Consider the following 27,219-nt stretch of genomic DNA (forward strand, 5'->3'; position numbering starts at 1 on the left):
CAGAAGGCGGAGCTCAGGACACACTGACTGTCTTTTCACAGGCTTATTTGTTAGGAAAAATACCAAACAAGAATATTGGGAAATTACAGGCAATATGAATGCCAGCATGACCCTTACAAGACATGCAAAGAAGAAGGCACTTCAGTCTGTGTGGCCATTAGCTAAGCAAGTGTGTTCTGAAGCGCTCTCACCTCTAATTAGCTGGCCGGGACTTCAGTGGAGAGCCTCAATAACAAGCACTTAAAGAGGAACCGTAACCCAGGATTTAATTTCATTCCAGTCAGGAGCCGATACCCCCTTTCCCATGATAAATCTTTTTCCTTTTCTCAGACAGATCATTAGGGGGCTCTGTGTGGCGGATATTGTGGTTAAACCCCTCCCACAGTGAGATCTCAGCACCTAGAGATGCGTACGTTAAAAAAGGGCGCCAGAGAAAGGACACAGAGTTTTAAACGATAAGCATGAGTAACAATTAAAAAAAATTGTGCTATATTTCTTTTAAAAATAATGTTTTATAAAGTTATAAATCATTAAATAATGTGTATGAAATCGGCAATTGTAAAAACGTTAATCTTCCCTGTTTAAAAAGTGAAATGTATAATAACGTTTTATAAAACATTAATAAGAATTTTACTAAAGCTATACCTAACCCTACTCTCACACAGAACCCTCCCTGTACCTACCCCTAACCCCTAGACCCCCCTTGGTGGTGCCTAAACCTAACCATCCCCCTGGTGGTGCCTAAACCTTACCATCCCCCTGGAGGTGCCTGACCCTAAAACCCCCCTGGTGGTGCCCAACCCTAAGACCCCCCTGGTGGTGCCTAAACCTAAGACCCCCATGTGATAAGCATTAATAACGTTTTAAAAAAATATTGTGCTGTTTTTCGTTTAAAAATAATGTTTAAAAAATTATAAATCATTAAATAATGTGTAATCATGAGAAGCAGTTATAAAGCATTAAAAGTCTCCGGGCGCCGCTTTTAAAACGTTATTTTTCTTCGGCGTCCTTTTTTCCTGTTGGGCGCCAATTAAACGATATTTATTGTGGGAGTGAATGGCGGCGTCCTTTTTGTCCACCTGCCTCATGCGCCCAAATTTCCTGCTTCCCCTAGGTATTGGCATCACACTGTGGGAGCCTTGTTGCATTGTGGGAAATAGCAGTTGTTTCCAACTGCCAAAAATGCAGCATCTCCTTCCACGGACATCACCTGCCAGCAGTAAAAATGTTGCCATGTGATAAATGTCAGAATGTAAATCAGGGAGAGGAAAGAATTTCACAATAGGCAAACCCTGACTAAACCATTTATACATAATTATTGTAAAAATTAAGCACTTTATTACGTTATTTTCACTGCAGTTCCTATTTATTTGCTAACCGAAGTCTGGTTGGAAATCTGCTCCAAGATATTTGCTGGCACCTACCCTGATGTTGGGGTTGCCTTGCCACCAGCTAAGAATATATCCTGAGGATGCTAAGAGACAGAGGTTTATGAATAAAGGCTTCATATTTACCTTCTGTGTCCCACGGAACTCTGTATTCCCTGTTAGGACTGGCAAAGGTCACTCTGGACATCAGGGTCTGCATCATGAGATATCCTGGCACTTAGGGCCCTTATCCACTATGAAACGCGATCGCAATCACAATCGCACTGCAATGCGATCACGTTTCTAGCTAATTTCCACTAATGCAATTGCACTACTATACGCAGTATAGGAGCTCAATCGCATCCAAAATGCAGCAAGACGACTATTGCATGCGGGACAAAACAACGCAATTGGATTGCACTAATGGAAATGTCTGCTGCCATTTCCATTCGTTTTACTGTACCCGGCATTTTGCGATCTGTTAGCGATTGGAATCAGATTGCAAAACATAGGCTGTGTGAAGTTGGCCCCCCTACAATCAGCACAAAAACAAAAAAATAATTCTAGCATGTTTGGTTAGTGCTACATTTGTGCCGCAAAAATAAAGATTTGTGCTGCTTTTCATTTCAAGATAATATCAATTATTTTTTTCCAGGCGATGACATCACCTATCCCCGCCCTACAACAGCGCATCGACATGAAAATGGTATGGTTGGTTAGCGCTGGGTTTGTGCCCATTTGTGCTGCAAAAATCATTGTTCTTCCTGTTATCGTTTGAGATATTAAAGGGTTTTTTTTAATAAAAGGTCAAAAGTTCACCCAGCCCCCCTACAACAGCGCACAGACACAAATGTGATATGGTTGGTTAGCGCTGGGTTTGTGCCGTTTGTGCTGCAATAATCACTGTTCTGTTATAGTTTTTGAGATATGAAAGATTTTTATAAAGTTCAAAAGTTCACCCAGCTTCACTTACTTCACTATTGAGATGTTTATTTAATGTACATTTTTTTCCTGCCCTGCTCTCTGCCTGCCTGGATCAAATTACTTCTCTTTTCACAGTGTGTAAAGAGAGGAAAGACAGCAGAACTTCTGCAGCCTGTCTTCATGTCTGCTTGCTAGAATTCTTATTTCAAATGTCTGTTTGCCTGTCTTGATTAGATCACACGGACATGGGGGTGGAGTTATCACATCAATCCCCCAGCATCCTTTGCACCTATGGTTTGGAAAGAAAAAACAATCACCCGGGCCCAATTTTACACTAGGGGTGGGATTTCAAGACCATATGTGGAATACGGACCCTGAGGGTGAGAAAATCACACTTTATCATGTGTGATTTTATATATTTTGGCAAGTCATTAGGTTTACTAATAGCAAACTGTAATTTATAATTTAGGTACTCTTTAATAACACTACAAAAGGAACCCTTACCGAGTAGATGTGACTGTCCCTTCTCTAAGGCCCGGTTCACACTTGCGGTTTAGTAAAAACCGCACCGGATGTCCGGACCGCACCGTATCCGGACCGGACCTGATCCGTACGGTTCCTATCCGGATCCGGTCCGTTTGCATCCGGTTTCCGTGCGGTGTGAACACGGTTGCGGTCCGGATCCGGTTTCTTAAGGAGATAACATCCTTTTAATTACCTGGGGTCTGGGAGGTCAGCAGAAGGGTCTGGGGTCATTGTTGGAGACAGGTGGACGTGTGGAGACCATCCGTGGATACAGAGACTGCAGTTGGGACCATGGATCCAGGCATTTACTCGTAAACCTGGGAATTCTCTCTGTTACTCGTAAACCTGGGAATTCTCTCTGTTACTCGTAAACCTGGGAATTCTCTCTGTTGTTCGCCTCCTTCAGCAGACATGTTGCTGGCAAAAAGAGCTCCAGCATGAAATCGCTGCTGCCCCACTCTTCGCTGGGCCCATGTGGTCCCCATCCAAAATGCATAGGAAGTGGGGTAGAACGTCCGGTTTTTGTAGCCAGTGTGTTGTGCGCTCTCCGGCTCTCATTGCTTTGTATTGGCCGGATGGTGCAGTCCGGCTCCGCTCCGGATACGGCTGCCGGAGGAGCCGGACCAAAAAATAGCGCATGTTGGAACGGACGCCGGAGTCCGGATCCGGCCCGGATCCGGTCCGGCTCCGGTCCGGCAGAACGGACGCATGTGAACGGACGCATAGGCTTTCATTGCCATGCCGTGCGTCCGTTCCGTCCGTTCTGAAAGCGGTCCGGCTCCGGCACGGCGATTCCGGACGGCCACCGCTAATGTGAACCGGGCCTTAGTGTAGATGCTCCTATGTTCGTACACTGCATGGCATTTTGAGTCTATAAGATTATAAACTATAACCAATGTGAGAAATGGAGTGGAAAACCTGCCAAGTATTTGTGCTCGTTCCCAGTGCAAGCAATATGTGTTCATGATTCCAAGCAACCTCTTTTACAGTACATAATTTAAAGTGCTCCAATGCATCTTTTAAGAGGAAGAAACCCTCAGAACTGTGGTGTCACCCCAGGGATAGACACAGCGCAGACAGAAACCTTCGCCCGCTTTTCTAAATTCAATTATGATTTGTTACAAACTCTCAGCCACAATCCTGCAAACATCAATTTCTGTGTCATGTTTCACAATAATCATATTCCAGCTGCACAAATTACCTTCTGTGCCCTCTGTGCAGTGATAGGAGGAGATGTGCTCGGCTGCTCTCCGCAGTGGGTACTAGCGGTAACGCACGCCAATGACACAATGACACCGTCACACCGTAGACCTGAACTGCCACAACTCTGATGTTTAAAGAGCAACCTTGCTTTAGAAGGGAAAAAATAAACCACACTCTGCTCCAAGGTGGCTAACACGCTGCAAGGATTTAGGCAATGCAGAAAACACCCTAAGCCTACCCCCTCCCCCCCTTCTGTTTTCTCTGTATGAGCTGCTTGACAGAGGTATGAACCCCAGGCTGCCCCAACAAACATCTTAGTCTGCTTAAAGCAGACCTGAACTCCGAACGTCCTTTCTGCTCTAAAAGATAAGCAACAGCATAGTAACCTTTAAAAAAAAACATTTGTTACAGCTGGTACAAAACCTGCAATAAATCTGCAGTGTGCCTACTTCCTGCTTTCAAGAAAGCAGACATATTAACATGAAGTGTTTACAAATTAGCTGCTCTGCCGCGGCAGGGGAGATTCCGGGGCTGCCACAGCTGAGAGATCAAATTACAGTTGTGATAAGTCACAGAGGAGGGAGAATTAGACAGGCTAAACTCTCTAAATACATACAAAGTGCATTTCTCGGTTTTCCTTATGTCCTGTGAAAAAGTTCAAGAACACTAACGAAATACAAATGACAAATAGCTGCAGACTGAAATAGTGCGAGTTCAGTCCCTTTTTCACTAGCAGTGATCTGGTCAGAATCACAAAACACATGCATAAGTAGCCATTGCAAAATAGAAATTGCAGAACACGATTTCCATTATTGCATCCGATTGTTAGAAACGCAATTGTATTCTTGTGGGATTCTGACTGCGATTACGCTTGTTGCTAGCTCTTCCGATTCCTGAATTGCAAGCCAAAATTCTGTCAAAAAAGCACAATGGCATTCGTTTTGTGTAATATAGTGGAAAAGGGCAATGCGTAGCGTGCTCTTTTACATTCCAATGTGCTTCTGATTTCAAAGTGATTTTAAAAATTCCTGCATGCTGCGGTTTTTCTTCTAGTGTTTCTAGCATCCAATGAAAAATCGGAAAATAGGAAATCGAAGTTGCGATTTGCAGTGTAAAAGAAGCCTCTTATTGAGAAATTACAAACTGAATTGTATAACACTAAGGCCTGGTTCACATTGGCGTTCGCCGTCAGGATTTCCCGGACTGTATACTGTACAAACGGAACAGACGTTCAGCGATCCAATGTAACTCTATGGATCCATACACACTCGTCCATTCCTCACTGACCGGATCCGGACTCTGGCCCACGGTCCGGATTTTTCCAACCTGCTCTATTTTTGTCGTACGTTTCATCCGGCCGCCGCACCCGGACCGGATCCTGATTACACTATCCGCACAGCAGAAACCAATGAGAAACTGAAATGACAACACACTGGCTATAAAATCCGGCCTATCTACCCCACTTCCGTAGCGTTTTCTATGATGATAGCGACCATTTTGGATGGTGACACATGGGCCCAGCATTGGAGGATGGGGGAGGTGTGTTTAGAGGGGTCTGGGTGTTTTGTGGAGGGTGGGGGAGGTGTGTTTAGCTAGGTATACAGGGGTGAGGTGTTGTGGGGGTAAGGTTGGGGTGTTTAGGGATGGTGGGGGTGGTGTGTTTAGGTCTGGATACTGACAGGGGTTTGGACATCCGGGTATAGCTGTAGAACTTCTCTGGGTGTTGCCTAAGGTCCTGGTAGAGGGTCTGGAACTCTCCCTTCCTTTGCCTTCTCATGAGTAGAGGGTGCACCCACCATCTCCTGCGAGGAGCACGCTTCCTTCCCACATAGTAGCAGGTAAAAATTAAAAAGGAGACAATTCCCAGGTAAAACGAGTAAAAATATACTGGATCCATGGTCCAAACTGCAGTCTCTCTATCCAAGGATGTCAGGCTGTCTCCAACAATGACTCCAGGGCTTCTGCAGACCTCCCAGACCCCAGTAATTTATATAGTCTTATCTCTTTAAAAAACGGATCCGGATAGCAACCGGATCCGTAACGAATGAAAATCCGGATGCAACTGGACCGGATCCGGATTGCAACCAGATGCATCCAGACTGGATCCGGACGGAACGGATTCGGACATCTGGTCCATTTTGGTAAAAACCACAAATGTGAACCGGGCCCAACAAGTCATAGGTTAAAACATTGTTTAGCAAAATAATCCATGTATAAGGGCCTGTTTCCACTACACGCAGATTCTGCATGCAGAAAACTGACTCCAATGAATGCCTATGGGAAATCTGCATCAGAAAAATTGCCTTCAGTGGAAACAGGCCCATAGGCATTCATTGGAGTCAGTTTTCTGCATGCAGAATCTGCGTGTAGTGGAAACAGGCCCTAATAGTTAGTGGCCTGACTAAGGACACTTAAAGTGATGTAGAAGATGTTAGCACTACACAAATACACAAGAGTGATAATAAAGACTGACAGAGTTGAAATCCATATAGAGGCAGTATCGTAGCAATAGGGGGTGCATAGGGCCCTCCCTCAACTGCAGTATTAGCTTTCTATTGGTCCTGTGCTGGTAATAATCATTTCTATAGAAGCTTTGAATAGTAGTAATTATTAATAAACTGTTCCCCTTCTTGCACCTCTGCAACTGTGGTTGTGCGCGTACGTATACATTGTTATGTATAGTGCGCTTGGGGGGCCCAATGTAAAACTTGTACTGGGGCCCATTGCTCCTTAGCTACGCCAATGTATATAGGCAAATAGTTCTACATTTGCAACACAAAGGCATATTGGAGCTGTGAGTGTGAGTGCAATTTCAATTTGCCAGAGGTGCTAAAAAGACATGCCATATCAAACACTACAAATGTTAGAATGATGCTTTATGGCCCATACTCACGGGCTACAAATGTCGCCGCAACACACGGCACGCGCGTGTTGCAGCGACAGGTCGCCCATGAGTATGCGGCATTGCACGGGAGCGCACCCGGAACTGCCGCTCGTCGCTGATGTCGCCGGGCGATTGAACCGCTCAATCGCCTGGCGACAGTCCGCCGCAACTGTCGCTAGTCCGCGTGAGTACGCGGACTAGCGACATTAACAAGATAAGTAATACATTGGGCTTCCGGCGGTGGGAGGAGCAACAGCGACAGCTTCCACCGCATCAGTTGCCAGGTCCCTCCGCCGTGTGTATGCGGAGGGACCTGGCGACGAGCTGTCGCCGGCCTGTCGCGCACACGCTCACGTGTGCTGGCGACAGGCCAAAAAGTTGCCCGTGAGTATGGGCCATTAGTCTGCATGCACAATTCACTGCACAGGATTCTGATGCCCCTAAACTAATGACCAAGTGCTTCCTGTTCTCTGCACCTCTGTAGATAGCCTGGTTATAGGCCCTCCACTTCATGCCTGTACTAAAAATATTGTGATGCTGTGCAGTCAGCTGTATAAGCATTGCTACAGACTGGATTTTTATATGCAGTGTCATTCATCCTCGAGTACAAGTGCTCACACTGCATCCCACATGAGCTCAGCCCCAAACACAGCACATCAGCATGCATGTGCCTAAACCCAGCCATTTCAAGTTGCCACCTTGGCTTGATTCTGGCCCTGGGGACGAAACATAAAAAAAAACGTGTTGGGGCAAAGTGAAAGAAATTTCAACAGGACCACAGACAGCCTAAAGGTGGCCACTAACAGCCCATTTCTAGCAAAAAATTATTTGAGCGATCAGAAATTCTGATCGGATTGGTTGTAAATAATATCCATTGATGGGCACAATCGATTATGAACTATTATAGAAATAGTCATCCGAGTCGATTTTCGTCCAACCAAAAATTTGGATTTTCTTGTTGGTTGTGATAGAAAAGAAATAAAGATTGGTTCGTTGATGGAGTAGTGAATGATTTCACTTTCGATTCAAATTTACTTGTGATGTTTTGGGGACATGGGAGGAAACCAGAGTGTCAGGAGGAAACCCAAGCAGACATGTGGAGAACTCCCTGCAGATAGTGCCCCAGCTGGGATTTGAACCGGGTGTAATCTACAATCGGACAGTCTCCCTCGGACCTACATTTACAGAAGACTTCCCCGGACCTACAATTACATCAAACTCCCTCGGACCTACAATTACACCCGACTCCCTCGGACCTACAATTACACCCGACTCCCGCAGACCCACAATTACACCAGACTCCCTCAGACCCACAATTACACCAGACTCCCTCAGACCCACAATTACACCCGACTCCCTCGGACCCACAATTACACCCGACTCCCTCGGACCTACAATTACACCCGACTCCCTCGGACCTACAATTACACCCGACTCCCTCGGACCTACAATTACACCCGACTCCCTCGGACCTACAATTACACCCGACTCCCTCGGACCTACAATTACACCCGACTCCCTCGGACCTACAATTACACCCGACTCCCTCGGACCTACAATTACACCCGACTCCCTCGGACCTACAATTACACCCGACTCCCTCGGACCTACAATTACACCCGACTCCCTCGGACCTACAATTACACCCGACTCCCTCGGACCTACAATTACACCCGACTCCCTCGGACCTACAATTACACCCGACTCCCTCGGACCTACAATTACACCCAACTCCCTCGGACCTACAATTACACCCAACTCCCTCGGACCTACAATTACACCCCACTCCCTCGGACCTACAATTACACCCCACTCCCTCGGACCTACAATTACACCCCACTCCCTCGGACCTACAATTACACCCCACTCCCTCGGACCTACAATTACACCTAACTCCCTCGGACATACAACTGTTTACATGTAATAGTTAATGTTGCATTTCACCCCAGAGACAACCCGTTTGAGGAACTTTGGACATAAGTTTGGATGTCTGGCCAGACACTTAGGTAATGCTGAATGAGGAGAGAGAATACAGAGAAATGTACATCATCCCACAACTATTTTTTTGCGTGTGCAGCTAACTTTCTGTCTGTAGGAAAACTCCTACTTAGAGCTAAATCCACATAGACACCAGATCACTCTAAACCAAAATTATCGCTTCAGGTGACAGTTTAGAAACAATTATTGTACAAGCACGTTGCATGACCATATCCCCATTGAGGGAGTGAGGCGATAGAAGCAGGAGTTGCTCCAATGCTGTATGTACCAAAGAGGTCAGCTGATGATTACACACAGCAAATCTCGGGGGGCGGGGTAGTAACACCTGTAATGCTTTTCACACCTGATATGATCATGATCGAACATCTCGAATAAAGTACTAATTGGTTTACTCAAGCTTTAGGGTCAATACAGAAAGTCGCTGGCAAAAGCATACAAAAAAACTGTAAAACCATCTAATTACCGTACATAGGGCCTGGCTCACAAAGCTTTTCTGTTAAATTATCTCACAATTTATCTCTCCTTAAAGAGACACTGAAGCGGAAAAAAAATTATGATCTAATGATTTGTATGTGTAGTACAGCTAAGATAAAAAACATAAGCTGCAGAGACAATTCTAAAGCGGCCCTTACACCTAACGATTTTCCCGCCGATATACAGCCGATTCGATCACTGTGATCGTATCTGCTGTGAAATAATTGCGCAAACGCTGACCGAAGGATTTCCGTCCGTAATCAATTGTTCCCGTCTATCCGTCCGTGCGGAAGATTTCGCTCGATCGCCGGCGGGTCGGGAGTGCATCGATAGTGGCGTTCAAATGTCCGACGACCGACGCTAGCGGCAATAGATTACCTGCTCCGCCGGCGCGTGTCACCGCTGCTCCTTCTCCACTGGGCTCCGGGTTTCGGCAGGCTTCACTTCTTCCTGTCCCGACAGGAAGTTTAAACAGTAGAGCGCCCTCTACTGTTTAAACTTCCCCGGACGTGAAGTGAAGCTGGAGCCCTGGAGCCGACCGCGGAGAAGACGACAGCGGAGACCGGGGGACTTGCACCGGCCAGCTCAGGTGATGTATGCGGGGGGGGGGGGGGGGGGGTTAGGGGTTGGCGGCAGCTTCACAGAGGGTGAATCGATTACATGCTGAAATCAATTCACAATCTGTTTGCAGTAAAGGCAGCCATACGATCCCTCTCTGATCAGATTCGATCGGAGAGGGATCTATCGGTTGGTCGATCTGATGGCAAATCGACCAGTGTATGGCCACCTTAATATTGTTTCCAGTAAAGGAAGAGCTTAGAAACTCCAGTTATCTATGCAAATTAGCCATTGAGCTCCACACTATCAAAGTCGCAGAGAACTCTGCCAGACACTTGAGATCATAAGCTTTAAAAGAATCTTTTTTTCCCTCTGCAGGGAAGATTTTCCAGAGCAGGCTAGTGAACTTTTGAACCCATTTAGAATGCCGAGTAGTGTCTAAACTGCAAATATTAGAGAATGATGCAATGTTATAAAAACACTATATAACTGAAAATAAAAATATCAGAATATTTTCTTTGCTACTAAAATTCTAGTAATTACCGGTATCCGTATTACACAAGCAATTCATTATATCATAATTTTTTTTTCCGCTTCAGTGTCTCTTTAAATGACTTAACTCATGATTTACCTCTCCTTATCTATCTTAACGCATGGTTTAGCTCTCCTTATTTGACACAACTCATGGTTTAGCTCTCCCCATTTGTCACAACTCATGGTTTAACTCTCCTTATTTGACAACTCATGGTTTAGCTCTCCCCATTTGACACAACTCATGGTTTAGCTCTCCTCTATCTTATGAATTATCTCTCCTTATTTGTTTATCTCATGCATTAGCACTCCTTACAGATAAGGTGAAAAATAAGTAATCTTTGTGAATCAACCCCATAGTGTTTTACAGAGCACAATAAACATGACCATACAATTCCCGGTACACACAGAAGTTCACATAAGAGTTCTTACTTCATTTATTCATCCAACCCACCCACCTGCACATCAGGCAAAAAACATGGCTTCCAGCATTGCCATCCTATTGTAGGAGAATGCCAGTTCCCCGCTGTAAGGCTGATCCTTTGTCTCTGTCGTCTGGAACAAGGACTTGTGCATGAAGGATTCAAAACAGTACTGAAGGCAGAGCATCAGCACAACAGTAAACAGTAAGCAAAGTTGTATTATAAGGACAAATGGAATGAGAAGTATTTGATGTCTGCCATATTTCTTTCATTTTAAACAATACCAGTTGCCTGGCAGTCTTGCTGATCTTTCTGGTCAGTTGGGTCTACATCACACACCTGAAACCAGCATACGGCTAATCTTATCAGATTTGTCATAGACATCTGATCTGCATGCTTGTTCAAGGTCTATGGCTTAAAATATTAGAGACAGAGGATCAGCAGAACAGCAGAATGTGTATGATTTAAAAAGAAATAAACATGTCAGCCTCCATATCCCTCTCAAGTCGGGTTCCCTTCAAGAAAGAAGGGAGAGGAAAAAAAAAAGAGAGAGAGAGAGAGAGAGAGAAAGTCAAAATGGTCACCAAAAACTAGTTACTCTACCAGATATTTTTTAGGACTAAAGTAGGTAACCAAAGCACCCAAAATAAACCTATACAGTGGTGGAAATTGCAAACCTGGTAGGGATTGCACATCGAACCTCAGAGCTGCAAGCCAAGAGTGCTAGCCCCAAGCCGGATTCTTTAAAAATTCAAATGGGCACATGCACAAAGAACCGCTCCGTTTTATTAGCTTAATGCCATTTTTTCCTGAATGTTTTATGAACACATGCCAAAACTTTCCAGCATGCTAAAGACTTCAGAAGCTGAGGATTTTACCCAGTGCTCTCCCTGTTTTCCCTCTTAGCAATCATACTTTACCAGACTGTGGACAGCAGCTGTTTTGTCACTACAGGAAAATCAGTGAATGTCTGACAGCCCCATGATATACTAAAAAAATGTCATCAGTAAAGATGCAGCTGATGTAGATAAAGGGAGAAGCCAGTACCTGGGAATCCTGCTTGCACCATGGCTCAGACAGAGGCACCTCACTCATGCAGCATCGCCGGACCGCACAGGACTAAGATCTCCACTCTGTGTGCACATCAGCCAGTAGGCTCCCGCGATGACCTTGGGCCTATTCACATCTCCCCAGAATAGTGATGTGAAGAGCTGTGGGCTGCAGGAGCGGGATCAGTGACGGGAATTGGGAGCCGAGAGGAAGGAGCAGAGAATCACATCTGTCAGCAGATGGGCTCAGACTACAAAACTACGTGCAAGGGGGGAAAAAAGCAGCACACAAGCTGCTGGCTGGACTTGCTCGCACAACGTGTTAGGAGGATGCTGGGAGCCTGGGATGTGCTGCTCATTAAACACCAGAAACAATTCACAAGCAGCAGGACTCAGAGTTTAACCTGCAGGATACACACATGAGGAGCTTTCTGGATATGTTACTAAACCAATATGGTTTATTCTGGCAGTTCCAGTTCACTTTGTAAGGAAATGAACAGTAGAGAAAAGAAGAGCTATAGCCTGACTGCTTTCATGATGATCTCATTCATAAAAAATAAAAACTATTATATATATATAGCGGCCTTTCCATGTCAGTTTACGGAGGGTGTCTCCGTGAACAGCCGGAGAGCCGCCGATCGCGGCTCGCCGGCACAATGTAAACACGCGGGGAAGAAATCCCCGCTGTTTACATCATACGGTGCTGCTGCGCAGCAGCGCCGTAAGGCAGATCGGCGATCCCCGGCCTCTGATTGGCCGGGGATCGCCGGCATATGATAGACTGAAGCCTATCCTTCAATGCGCAGGACGGAAATCCGTCCTGCGCAGCTCACAGGGGGAGGGAGAGGGAGGGAGCGGCGAGACGGCGGAGAACGATGCGGAGGGGGGCTTTGAAGAGCCCCCCCGCTAAGCAAATGCAGCCGGGGGCGATCAGACCCCCCCAGCAGGACATCCCCCTAGTGGGGAAAAAAGGGGGGTAGTCTGATCGCCCTGCTGCACTCCTGATCGGTGCTGCGGGCTGTAGATCCCACGCAGCACCGATCATTGAAAAATCCCCTGGTCGGCAAGTGGTTAAACAAGACCAGTTACCTGGCAACCCTGCTGGTCTATTTGTTTCTGGTGTTATTCAGACACCACTGCAGCCAAGCATGCAGATAATCTTGTCAGATCTGACAATAATGTCAAACACCTGATCTGCTGTACACTTGTTCAGGGTTTATGGCTAAACGTATAAGAGACAGAGGATCAGCAGGACAGCCAGGTAACTGGTATTGCGTAAAAGGAAATAAATATGGCAGTGCAGACCTACAGTGTTAAGGCCTGGGTCTCACAACATTACATTTTTAAGCAACACACATTGCTGGCGATCTGCAAGGTAACATGAAAGTACATACCGGTACATTCATATTACTGTTCACAGTGCAGCAACGTGTTGATCTATGGGGCATTTTTTGCAGACAACGCATTAGTTTTATTGTGTTGTGGCTGAAAACGCTTGCACATGGTGCGCCCATTCAAACACATACATGAATGCAGGGGTGTAACAAATGACCCATGTGGGGGAAGGGGGGGGGCTCTGATTCTCACTAACCCCACCTGCATACAGAGTAGTGCATTGAGCGGTGTAATACTCACCTGCTCCAGTGCTGCGAGTCTACTCTAGGTTTCACAGCTGCTGCTATTGGCTGGTTCCAGATCACATGACCGATATGAGTCACATGACTGGGAGTCAGAGGATGGCAGAACACAGCAAGTATTTGCCAGGAAGCAGGGAGGAGACCTGTAGCACTGGAAGGAGGTAAATATCTCATTGCCCCCTGCGCTACTCCACAATGTCTTGAGTGCCATCTTAGAGGCAAAGTGCCCAGGCGGCGGAAGTAGGGATTTTATTAGCTATGGCAGCAAGACTCCTAAATGAATGCATCAGAAAGCACTAACAAAATGCATGTAGTGGAAAGCAGCCCTAAAGGTGCCAGTGGACGTTACAATCTTGACTGTGCAATCTTACCACAGCAATGTAATAAGAGGCACCATCAAAAGTACTCATTCTATAAAGTAGACGGGTACGGATAGATACAATTTGATTTTGTAAGATAGTATGATCGAAATTATGTCGTTGATAGGAACGTTCAATCTACCTATCAAGGACTTCATTAAAACTATTTTTTTTTGCATGCAGTCCCTAAGATCACCTTTATTTAACCGGTTCAGCACCACAGTGCCGAAAATCTCATGCATCCGAGCAACGTTTACCTCCTCATTCATTCGCCTATAACTTTATTGCTACTTATCACAATAAATTGATCTATATCTTGTTTTTTTCCGCCACTAATTAGGCTTTCTTTGGGTAGTACATTTTGTTAAGAATTATTTTTTTCTAAATGCATTTTAACAGGAAGATTAAGAAAGAAATGAAAAAAATTCATTATTTCTCAGTTTTTGGCCATTATAGTTTGAAATTAATATACGCTAGCGTAATTAAAACTCATGTATTTTATTTGCCCATCTGTCCTGGTTATTACACCGTTTAAACGATGTCCCTATCACAATTTATGGTGCCGATATTTCATTTAGAAATAAAGATGCATTTTTTCAATTTGCGTCCATCACTATTTAAAAGCTTATAATTTTAAATAATATAGTAAAATACTCTCTTGACATGCATATTTAAAAAGTTCAGACCCTTGGGTAACTATTTATGTTGTTGTTTTTTTTTTTTTTAATTGTATTTTTTTTTTTTTAATAAAAAATGTATGTGGGTAATTTTTGGTGTGGGAGGGAAACTGCTTATTTGAAATGTAAAATAATATAATTGTTTAATTAAAAATGTATGTGGGTGCAGTTTACTATTTGGCCACAAGATGGCCACAGTGAAAAAAGTCCTGGATGCGAACGATCTTGCATCCAGGAACTAAAAAGCAGAGGAGAAGTTTCCTGGGGGCAGAAATACCGCGCTCTCTGGATAGAAAGCGTCGGTATTTCTGCGGGGAAGTTAGATCGGTGAATGGGAATTATATTCCCATTCACTGATCGGGGGGCTAGCGGCAGGCGGCGGGAGCAGGAGTGCCTATCTGGACGAGGAAGCTCGTCCAGATAGGCCGAACTGGTTAAAGGACAGCCGAGGTGAAAATAAACTGATGAGAAAAACAATTGCATCTATCCTCCTTATCCTAAAAATGATTTTTTCGATATCCCAGAGTTTTATATATAAATCTAATTTTTAAGGTTTTACTGTTACATTGTCTCTGCTCAATGACACCTATATTGAAGTATCCAGAGCTCAAAGCTATGAATTATTGACCCTTTTTATCGCTTTCCTGCTCTCAGAAGTTTACGGACAGAAAAGTGTTTAATGGCTGTAATTACTTATCAGTAAGGGTTATGCTATATTCTGACCCAGTCCGACCCAGGCAGAAACTCTCACTTACATACATGATGTTTAACTCTTTCAGACAGAGAAAGAAAAAAAAGGAACACAGCACTATACATACACATGTCTATCCCTGCCATACCAAATATCTGATATCTCATATTTCTGGGGCATTAGAGCTGGAAAAATGTAGTTTGTCAATGATGTGGCCTGGGGAATCAATAAGCAGCCATATTCTCGTTTGTGAACTGTAAAACAATTATTTAGGGCCCCTTTCCCATTACTGTAAGTTCCTTGCTGTGGCAGATCGAATGTCTGTATGGCTTACCTCACTGAGCACAATGCTATCCTGGTACCAATCAGAGTACTGCTGACACTACACTGCCTTGCTATAGGACCAGATTCTGGAGTTCAAAAGCAGACAATACACTGTTTCACATATACAGTATCAAAATAACAGCATTGTTTACGCATACATTTTATAATGCACCAGGTTTCCAACTACCGGTAGTTAATATTCTTGCCTAGAGTGACATCTAGTGGCGCGAGGAGAATTAACACCATAAGAAATACAATGGCTTTTTGAAACCTAAGAATTCACACCTTGCCTCAGAAGAAGCAGAGGGTTTTGCGAAACGGTCCTCAGTCTGTGCACCCCCGGTGCCCACCGCCATACCCAGAGTCACCAGGAAGATAAATACTCTTTGGAACTTGTTCCTGCAATGTATTAATGTGATTAGGGGCACAACTGTAGGGCAGCAGCCCCAATGACCACAGGGAGGCCCAGGGCTGTAAGAGGCCCCAACTGCAACTTCACTCCCTCCAATAAAGGGGTCCATCCTTCAGATATATTGTTTTAGTGGCTACATTGGTGAATATTATGATCGCCAGACTTGTTTTATGACCTCTGCAAGGTGGGCATCCAAGCTGTGATGGTCACCAGGGATACGCAAGGGAAAGGGTGTGAACAGTGGGAGACCCCATCAAAGTATTGTTGGAGAAGGGGGGGGCTTATGATTTGCAGTTACACCCCTAAATGTGATTGCACAATCACTTTACTGGTAAAATAAATCCCTCAATAGTGCCAGAGCTTATATTTTAGCTATAGACCCTAAACAAGCATGCAGCAGATCAGGTGTTTGAAATTATTTTCAGATCTGACAAGATTGGCTGCATGCTTGTTTCAGACACTATTGCCTCCAAATAGATCAGCAGGTCTGCCAGGCAACTGGTATGGTTTAAAAGGAATCAAATATGGCAGCCTTCATAGCCCCCTCACTCCAGTTGTCCTTTAAATGAATAGACACACCCAAGAGCTTATCTTAAAAGACATATCCAAGCAAAAAAATCAATAAAAAAAAAAAAAATCAGATCTACTTATCTGGGGCTTCCTCCAGCCCCTGGCAGTTTGCAGCTTACCTGTCTCTCGTCACAGCTCCGGTGTCCTGGATCCCCTCTGTTGCAGATGCCAACCTCGCCAGGTCGGCATCTTCTGCGCTGTGCAGAATGTTCTAGGCTACGGAAGCGCGATCAGCATCTGCAACGGATGGGATCCGGGGACAGATAAGGATACCAGGAGCTGGAGGCAGCCCCAGGTAAGTAGATCTCATTTTATTTTTTTGCCCAGTCCTGTCCTTTAACTCTTCAGTTGGTGATATATTTGCATGGTGAGTGCGTTTGAGTGCCCCAGCCATAGTCTGAAAGCTCTGCAATTTTGTAGGACCATTTTTATTTTTTTTTTTAGTGGGGAAGCCAATAACCCTACAGGTCTTTTTTTATCATGTGAATGTTAAGGGACCCACCATCCACCTTTCTCTGACCTATTTTAACTTTAGCTTAATATGCCACAAGGGGGTTGCAAATCTTCTACCTCGACTTCCCTACCTTGCTGGTATAGGTAAGATTATCTTGCAGTGTTCTCCACAGGCTCTTTTAGCCGGGTGCTCCACCCAGCTAGTTTTGATGAGCACCCGGCTGTCATTGGTTCACCTCCTCCTATGCTGTAAGCAGAGTTGCTCACAGAAGCACCGGCCCTGTATTCTCTCATCTCGCCCCACCCGTCTACTTTTTCATGCCACCCGGTTGGAAAACATTTCTGGGGAGAACACTGTCTTGGGTACCCCTCAAGCACCTCTTTACACATATGTTAACTAATAACACATCTTTCACTATGTATAAGTGATTTTCAAGCATTCTCGATTTTGTTTAATCATCTAAATTGCATATTAACATTTGCTTGTATAAAATTTACACTTAACACAAAATAAAAATATGTTCCTTGCAATTAACTTTCTCAAGGCCTAGTGTTCCCTGCACCTGTAAGAAGTGCCCCGGAGTATGTATACCACATGTGGAGAAGAACCTAAGCTATAGAGGACTAGCTCATTTGAGAAAAAAAAAAAAACACACCACAAGTTGTCAGAGAATATGACTTAAAGTGAACCTCCAGATTAAAAATCTACTCCGGAGCACTGAAAAGGCTTGATGTTTCTTTAACAGTTTCACAGCATCAGAACTTTGTTATTCTTACCCAAGCCTCATTTTTAGCTGCACAGAAGAAAACTGCCCCGGCATTTTTCCTCTGATGCTGTGCAAAGCATAATGGGATTTCTGATGTTGTTGATCTCGTTTTGCTGTTTTGGGGCAAATTTGTGTTTTTTTTATTTTGAGTCTAGCGCACGCAGCTGAGAGGGGTGATCAGGACACAGGTCAGTTGGAAACGTGTCTCATGCTCCCTACCACCTCCTTTCAACCAAAAGGATGGCTGCCCTCATGAAATCACAAACATTTGCCTGTTCTTTTAAAACAGGGTGGGTAAGAGATTATATTGAAGCCATTTAACTTATCTGTAAGTTTTGTGGATGTGGGAGGAAACCAGAGTGCCTGGAGGAAACACACAGACACAGGGAGAGTATACAAACTCTGTGCAGATAGTGCTGTGCAACACTAGGTATACAAAAAAAAAAAAAAATCAGCAGCTGCAAGATCAAAAACACAATTTTCTCATTTATTTTGTGTTCTGTTCTGCTACCTAGTGGTCACATTTGGTACATCAGGAGCATATACGGTATGTTAACCACTGTGGCTTGGCAATACAGGCACGGTTTAACTTACATTTTTAATTAAAATGTGCTTATCCATATTAAATTAATTCTAATGCAGTTTCTAAAAAGGCTTTAGTAATTCTTCATTTATGAAGCGGCTGCATATCCTAATCTGCTAGCTGATATGAAAAATAATTTAGCTCATCCCAATTATGCCAGAAAGAATAAATACCCACGTGAAACCATGCAAATCGCAATTTTACAACCCATTCGACCACCTCTGATGTCTGATGTGATGCAGACAATGAGTTCGGCGATTGCCAGCAAACAGCAGGTGTTTAAAGAAAATAGTTTTCATAAAGTAACATTCTTTACATACCACTGTACACTAATAATTTAATAACTAAATGCGATTATTTTCAAGTCTTAATTACACTGGTATATAGCGATTAAGCTCTCTTCTGTCTTTTTCTGCAAGTTTTGTTTTCATTTTTTAACAACATCATTAAAATAATCAATCAGGAAAAAAAATGAAGCTCATAATGCGTGAGTGATTTAAATAAAGAATATATTAGCTCCTCTGCATCTGAACATTACTTTGATACAGACGTGATGTCTAGTTTACTGTTACAACAATTAATACTCTGGATTTTACTGCTCTTGTTCCACGCCCAGAGTGAGGCATTCAGCCTAGTAAAACTTCTCCATACTCCGTTTACTACTATTGTTATAATTGTAATAAATCTCTTAAAGTGGACCTGAACGCACAAAAGGAAAACAGAGAAATGCATCCTGTATGTATTTAGAGAGTTTAGCCAGTCTAATAACTCCTCATCTGTGACTAATCACATGTAGTAATATGATCTCTTAGCGGTGTCAGCTGACTGTTATGGCAGAGCAGCCAATTTGGAAACAGGATGTTGAGAATATGTCTGCTTCCATGAAAGCAGGAAGTAGATACACTGCAGATTTATTGCAGGATTTGTATCAGCTGTGACAAAGAAAAAGATTTTTCTTCAAAAGTTATGTTGTTGCGTATCCTTTAGAACAGAGAGGAAGTTCCACTTAACCTCCCTGGCGTTTAGGTCCACTTAACCTCCCTGGCGTTCTGTTTCCCACAGCCCTGCGGCCGGGGGAAGGTTTTTTTTGCATAATTTTTTTTTCTATCATGTAGCTAGCCTAGCCCTAGCTACATGATGCCCCCCTTCCTGCGGCATCCCTCCCACCCCTCCGATCGCCACCGGCGCGCTTGCCCGTTTCGGGATTTTCTTTTAGGGCTTCCCCCTGTTACGCGGCGGGTGGCGGCGCATCGGCGGCAGCAATCGCGGACAACAAGCAGCTAGCAAAGTGCTAGCTGCGCGCTTTAAAAAAAATTCAAATCGGCCCACCCGGGCCTGAGCGGTGCCCTCCGGCGCCACTGGACGAGTTCGTCCAGAACGCCAGGGAGGTTAAAGGACATCTGATGTGAAAATAAACTGATAAGAAAAACAATTGTATCTGTCCTTCTCCTAAAAATGACTTTTTAAGCTAACCCACGGTTTTATTTTATATTTGCAGCTAGTTTTTAAGTTTTTAGTGCTTCATCATCTCTGCTCAATGACACATTCATTGAAGTATGCTAAAGCTCACATCTATGAATTATTGACCCTTTTTATCGCTTTCCTGCTCTCAGAAGTCATTTACTTACTGGAAAATGTTTTATGGCTGTAATTACTTAGTGAGGGTTATGCTATAGTCTGACGCAGTCCAACTCAGTCCCAAAAACTGTCACTTGCACACATGATGTTTAACTCTTTCAGGCAGAGAAAGAAAAAAAGGAGCACAGCCTAGTTATTTGTGTGCTTGGCACTGTACAGACATGTCTGTGATGTCACCTTGGTTGGCCTTTAAGGATTACCTAGATTATACAGCAAAGATACATCAACTGATTTTCTTGGATTTTTATTATATAGCACCATTACATCCTTTAGAAAAATGGTCTATTTTTACATGGTTACATTGTTTAAATTTTAAAAAAATAAAATTAATGTAATTTTTTATAGACTTTGCATGTTAAAACGAGAGGCATTTATTAGTTTACTTAACCTCCCTGGCGTTCTATTAAGATCGCCAGGGCGGCTGCGGGAGGGTTTTTTTTTTTAATTAAAAAAAAAAACTGTTTCATGCAGCCAACTGAAAGTTGGCTGCATGAAAGCCCACTAGAGGGCGCTCCGGAAGCGTCATTCTGATCGCCTCCGGCGACCAGAATATACAAGGAAGGCCGCAATGAGCAGCCTTCCTTGTTTTGCTTCCATCGTCGCCATAGCGACGAGCGGAGTGACGTCAGCCGACGTCCTGACGTCAGCCGCCTCCGATCCAGCCCTTAGCGCTGGCCGGAACTTTTGTTCTGGCTGCGCAGGGCTCGGTGCGGCTGGGGGGACCCTCTTTCGCCGCTGCTCGCGGCGGATCGCCGCAGAGCGGCGGCGATCAGGCAGCCCACGCGGCTGGCAAAGTGCCGGCTGCGTGTGCTGCTTTTTATTTGATGAAAATCGGCCCAGCAGGGCCTGAGCGGCGACCTCCGGCGGTGATGGACGGATGTATATATGTTTTAATACTCTAATTCCCTATAAACTAAACAAGCCTCGCCCACAGCTTTTCAGAGAGCCAAGACATTTTCAGACAGTAGCAAGGGCTCATGGGAGCTCAGTCTGAGCAGGAGGAGGGGGAGGTATTACTAGCCAGAGATTTCAGAGGCAGAGGGGAGGATGAGGGGGGATTAGGTTTTTTTCCACAGGCTGAGTGCTCAAGATGCAGATAAGCCTGCCTCTGTGTAATGTTTACAAACAACATGGCTGCTGTCATTGTATCACAGGAAGAAATAATCATATTCTATCAAGCTGTTTGCAGCTAGATTTGCTGTGTAAACTATCTAAACCTTAGATAAGATATATAGACAAGTTACTTGTTATAGTTCGTTTTTCATCTCAGATCCGCTTTAAAATGTTATTTTAAGTATATGCATGTTTTTCTTGTTTTTTGTTCAACTAAAGATAGGGTTTAAAGATATTTTAAGATGTGTACACATGCATCATTAGTGTCGTTCATTAGGATAGAGTTCAATCCGGCAGGCTGTACTCTATCCTAATGCAGTCTGTGTTCTGGATATAGGAGGGAAAAAAGAAAGTTACCCCCCTGTGGCAATATGATAGAAAGACAACAGCAGTCAAGAATGAGCCAGGATCCAATGCACTCCATCATGAAGGGAAGGCCAACACTAGGTGGCACCTGTATTCCCTCTATAGATTTATACCAAAGACCATAATGAACAATAATTTTGGGTAAGTAAAAGGAAATATACTGTCTATGGCAGCCTCTATTCTCTTCTCACTTCAGTTGCCCTTTAAATTTTAAACAATACCAGTTACCTGGCAGCCTTGCTGGTCTATTTGGCTGCAGTAGTGTCTGCATCACACCAGAAACCAGCAAGCAGCTAATCTTATCAGACCTAAAAATAATGTCAGAAACACCTGATCTGCTGCATGCTTGTTCAGGGTCCATGGCTAAGAATACTACAGGCAGAGGATCAACAGGATAGCCAGGAAACTGGTATTGTTCAAAGGAAATAAAAATGGCAGCCTCCACATCTCCCTCATGACAGTTGTCCTTTAAGTTGTGTACGCAGCTTCAGGGAGAGGAAATTTACATAAAATGTAAGATAGGATTGAAGAGTTGGGTTTTGAAGGCCTCTGATGAAATGGCTGCATTATGGGTTAGGTCTCATTTCCTGGTGAGCATGCTCCACCCTGCCAGTTATCCCAGTAACTGATGTGGTTTTAAAGTGCTACCTATAGGAGCGTAACTACATGGGAGCAGCCCCTGCAACCAACCTTCCCTTCCTCCAATAAAGGGGTCCAAGCTTCAGCTTGAGGGTTTTTGTGGCTTCACATGTTATGGATGTGAAGATCATGATGCTGCTGGCCACTCTTGTTTTATGACCCTTGCAAGATGGGACCCCAGGCTTTGAGAGTCACCAAGGGGAGGCAAGGGAAGGGGGGTGAACATTGGGGGGTGCCCCATGATTTGTAGTTACACCCCTGGCTACAAACCTCTACACTAGGGATTATTTTTTATTTTCACTTCTGATACATGAAGTTTCTAATGGCTGACAGGAGTCCATAGCTACCAACTGTCCCTCTTTTTGAGGGACAGTCCCTCTTTGGGAGTCCTGTCCCTCTAGCTTTCTTTCCTTCCTCCTCATTTGTCCCTCTTTCTATGTAAATATTATATATTTTTCTATTAAAAATATCTTTATGGGATGCATGACTAGGGGGTGTGACGGGGGCGTGATCAAGTGTGTAGAAGGGGCGTGTCCCTCTTTCTCATCTCAAAAAGTTGGGAGGCATGGGAGTCACACTTCTAAGTGACCTATTACTGCATATAAACATTTCTGCTGGCACTAGTACTTTGTATTAGCAAATTCTTCTATTTTTCTTCTATTTTTTATTTGGCATTAATTGCAATTCACAGTATAAGATGAAATTTCTTAATGCACTAGTACTTGATTTTGCATGGAGGTTAAATTACCTTTATGGTTCATTTGTTAGTACCATTATGTGATTGTACTGTACTTAGACAGTATTACAAAAAATTATTTATGAGGAAGGTCATTGTTTTTAGTGTTTTCATACTTAAAAGGAGCATGCCCCCATTTTTGTAATTTTGTTTTTAAATCTTAAAGCTATATTGACTTATTACTAGTGCAAGCATTGTCATGGATTTCTGTTCTCCCTTCTTTGTTAGTAGGTGCTGCCCTCATTGAGCAGCTTATGTGTGGTATCCCACCTCCCTTCTCGGCTTCGGCAGGTTTGAATGAGTTAAATGTAGAGGCAAACCTAACTGGAGTTCCAAGTCGTAGAAATGGATTCTACACTGGTGTCGCATTTTGGCTACTCTCTTTAGGATTGGTTTGCATTTCTAAATTAGGAGCACCCTTCCCTGTCATTTTCCTAACCTTTGCCCTTATTGTAACACCCCTTCCTATTCTTAACCATACGTTTCTTCCTTGATGAAGACTCCCTAACTGCTCAAAAAAAAAAAAAAAAGAAACAAAAACCTTTGACTCCTAACCTTGACCTACCCTCTAAAGCAGCGTTCCCCAACCCACAAAGTACATGTTTTGTGGAAATCCACAGGGGTAGTTAGTTAATCAGCTCTGCTGCAACACTAATTGCATCACCTGTGCCTCTTTGTGGTTTTCCACAAAACGTGTACTGTTGGTGGGCCTTGACGACAGGGTTGTGGAGCGCTGCTCTAAAGCACCCCCTTCCAGCTGCCTAACCTTAACCTTCTAACACCAACTACTAATGCCAACCCTCCTAACCTATTCTCTAATTCCATATCTCCTAATAGCTGCCTACCCTTAAATTCCTGTGACAACATGGCCAAAGTATATAGTGGGAGTGACCCATTTAGGCCCAACAACAGTTTCGCTGGTCTTCCCACTGCTTCAAAGGCCACCAATAAATGTTGTATAGCTAGACTCTGAAGCAGAAGGGAGTCCTACTGGTTGTTAATGGTATGTTTTTGTTTTTGAATGACTTTAAAAATAAAAGGTGGTGCAGAAGCAGTGAAGGGATTTAAAACCTAAACCAACCCACAGCAGCATGGTTTTATTTCACAGGTGAATTTGAAACCAGTGTAGAGATTTGTAGAGAGAAGGAGTAGATGAGGAGTGGTGAGAAGGATAGAGAAATGCAGCTGCACCAACCATAACCAATTGTAGAGGGAACCATTTCTTAGTAAAAACATTTTGTTATCCAGGTAAGATATTGCGAGCATGTGCGCTAGGATATTTGCTGGATTTCTCTGGATATAGGCACGTTTCAGAGATGATCCACAAGGCAGGACATAACATGCATTACTAACTTGGGATAATCGGTCACAAAAACCTGGCATAGAAAAAGAGGAGTTTACAGCCTAAAGAAGACTTTTCTCTATAAGAAAATGTAGAATATAAAAATGGTTGAACAGCAAGAGATAGATTATCATTCTTAAAGAAGGAAACGGGGATGGGAATTCTGGAATCCTGCGTTTGTTGTTTGCATACTTATATACATGTATAATGAAAAAGACAAGGTTTGTCCACAGATGCCATTATGTTTGGAAGTAGAAATGAAACATTCAAATTAAAAAAAAAAAGAAGTTTGAAATGATGAAAAAATGTATTCAACAAACCGAGTATGTTTCTTACCATCACTATCCTCTGGGTCTTCCTCTAATGATGCCATCGCTGGACTTGCCCCCACGGAACTTGTACTGTCTTTGTATGGAGGAGGCAATTTCATTGGTGGTGGAGGACCAACAGTCACAAGAGAAGAACTCTGGATTGAAGAGAAGAAACATTTAGAGAGTTATTATAGTGTACTTTCTATGACCTCAAATTCTAAGTTTCTTTTTTACAGTCTGTCTGTGTCTTCATTATAGGTATCTATATTAAACAATGATTTGGTTGTATATCATGCAACATCAGTTACATGATATGCGACAAAATGTAGGTGTTAAATTAAAGAGGAACTCCAGTGAAAACAATGCAATTAAAAAGTGCTTCATTTTTACAATAATTATGTATAAAAGATTTAGTCAGTGTTTACCCGTTGTAAATTCTTTCCTTTCCTTGATTTACATTCTGACATTTAACACATGGTGACATTTTTACTACTGGCAGGTGATGTCAGTGGAAGGAGATGCTGCTTGCTTTTTTGGCAGTTGGAAACCGCTGTAAACCGCTATTACCCACAATGCAATGAGGTTCACAGACAGGAAACTGTCAGGACCACGGTCCTGACATCACACTGTGGGAGGGGTTTCACCACAATATTAGCCATACAGACCCCCTGATGATCTGTTGGGAGAAAAGGAAAAGATTTATCATGGGAAATGGGGTATCAGCTGCTGATTGGGATGAAGTTCAATTTTTGGTTACGGTTTCTCTTTAATACGAATGGGGTCTTCCATACAGGTCTGCATAGAGAAGACCACAACCATTATATGCTGCAGACCTTACTTATGTAAGATGAAAATATGAATAACTACCTCCCATGCCTCACCCATGTAAATAAATACTTTATTGTATTTTTTATTTTTTTTTACTCCAACAGGATGAACCATCCCAGCCTCCCCAAAATTTCCATTTTGCATAGCATTTTCAGTAAGAGGGCATTTTAGTTCTTTTTAGCCCCTCACACACTCCTAGGAGTTCTGGTTCACAATGAGCTCGCTGGGCTATCTGTACCTCTGGGTGTTTCAAGTCCTACCCCACAGAGCCACATTAATCCAGGCCATGCACTGATGTGGATCACTCAATCCAAAACAGTCTGTATGCATGTTGGATTAGCGTGACTCAAGGTGACAACATTCCAGTGGTTCTGGAAGTGTGTTTAGCTTTTAGGAACAACAAAGGGACAATTTGCATATTCAGTAGTGATGCATTGAGCTCACTCCAACCTGATTACAAATGCCTTCTGTTTTAAGAAGGAAAATTTACTAAAAATGCTAAGCAAAACAGAATAGACTCTTGAGTTCTGGTTCACCATCAGTTTGCAGGGCAATCTGCAACTCCTCCCCTTATGAGTTCTGGTTCACCATCAGTTTGCAGGGCAATATGTAACTCCTCCCCGCACCTTAGATTGTATGTGCAATTGCTGTTCTTCACCAGATGTACACAGCGATTTAACGGCTATATTTATCCCTACATTGTTTCGTCACTATTTTGTGTGCCTTTCGTGAACAATATAATGTCCCTGTGTAAAATTGTTTAATGTTGTAATGTCTCCACTATCTATATGTTAACGCTTTATAAATAAAGTTTCATAATAAAAATAACCATTTGTAAAATAGTTTGATTCTGAGATTTTTGTCTTTATAAAAAAGGATTAGCAGGTGCACCACCTAGTGGCCACTTACATGTACTGCTTATTCCTGATGGATTTTTACAAAGACTACTACATAGGATAAAATAGCCTGAAAGCCTTGCTTTGATTATCTGATGACAACTAATCGAAGATACAGCCGTGAGACACCAGATCTGATGTTTAGTTAATCTAAACATAATGATAGGCTTCCATGGCTTTCTGTTTAGTAGTGCACTAGGATCATGCTTGATGCTCTCGCCTTTGTAAGTTGCAGTCACATACATCTATCATTTCATATAATACATAATCACAGTTACCAGGAAAGCCTCACATTCAATCATGCAAGATCTTCATACATGATTTTTCTATTGGATTTAGTACATGTGAAGGGTGCATGCTGGACCAATTAATATTTTTCTACGCAACCCTCTCCTGCCTGACGGGGTATAGATACAAGCCTATTACTTGCAGACAGGTTATATGTAATACAACCTAACAGGATGATCTGCAAATCACTAAAAACGTTTAATTAAGTGAAATTAGTAGAAAGACAAGTTGACAAACGCAGAAACTGAAAACTTTCGTATGGTTTTAACCTCTTTAGTAGTGTGACTCTTCCCAAATTTTATTTCTAAAAGCCGTCCAAATTTTTTTTTTTTTTTAACTAGCGATGGTCAAATAGATGCAAATAACTGAGTTGATGCACATTTATGCAAATTTTTATGCAAATGTATGGAGCTTGAAAATGAACCAATCAAATCCTGCTGAGGTAAAATTCAATTGGTTCATTTTCAAGCTGCATAAATGAGCGTAAGGATTTGCATACATTTGCATCAACTTGAAGTTATTTGCATCTACTTGACCATCACTACCGCTAACTATAAGCAGCCAGAGAGACAGCGCCCACCCCCAGATTAGATAGCAAGAGAGTGACCCCTGAGTGTGGCTAGCCAGAGTACCTCCAGAACCGCTGGAATGCAA

General features: G+C 43.3%; 1 protein-coding gene across 5 annotated transcripts in view; it reads right to left on the reverse strand.

Annotated features, from left to right (window-relative positions):
* PATJ (PATJ crumbs cell polarity complex component) overlaps positions 1 to 27,219 on the reverse strand; it is a 396,175-nt gene that overhangs the window by 210,616 nt on the left and 158,340 nt on the right. For all 5 annotated transcript variants that reach the window (XM_068239365.1, XM_068239368.1, XM_068239367.1 and 2 more), the window contains one exon: positions 24,579 to 24,708. In XM_068239365.1, the coding sequence (XP_068095466.1) occupies positions 24,579 to 24,708 (130 nt within the window). The remainder of the gene's footprint in view (positions 1 to 24,578; positions 24,709 to 27,219) is intronic.

Source organism: Hyperolius riggenbachi, chromosome 6, assembly GCF_040937935.1.
Source record: "Hyperolius riggenbachi isolate aHypRig1 chromosome 6, aHypRig1.pri, whole genome shotgun sequence".
Lineage (NCBI taxonomy): Eukaryota > Metazoa > Chordata > Amphibia > Anura > Hyperoliidae > Hyperolius > Hyperolius riggenbachi.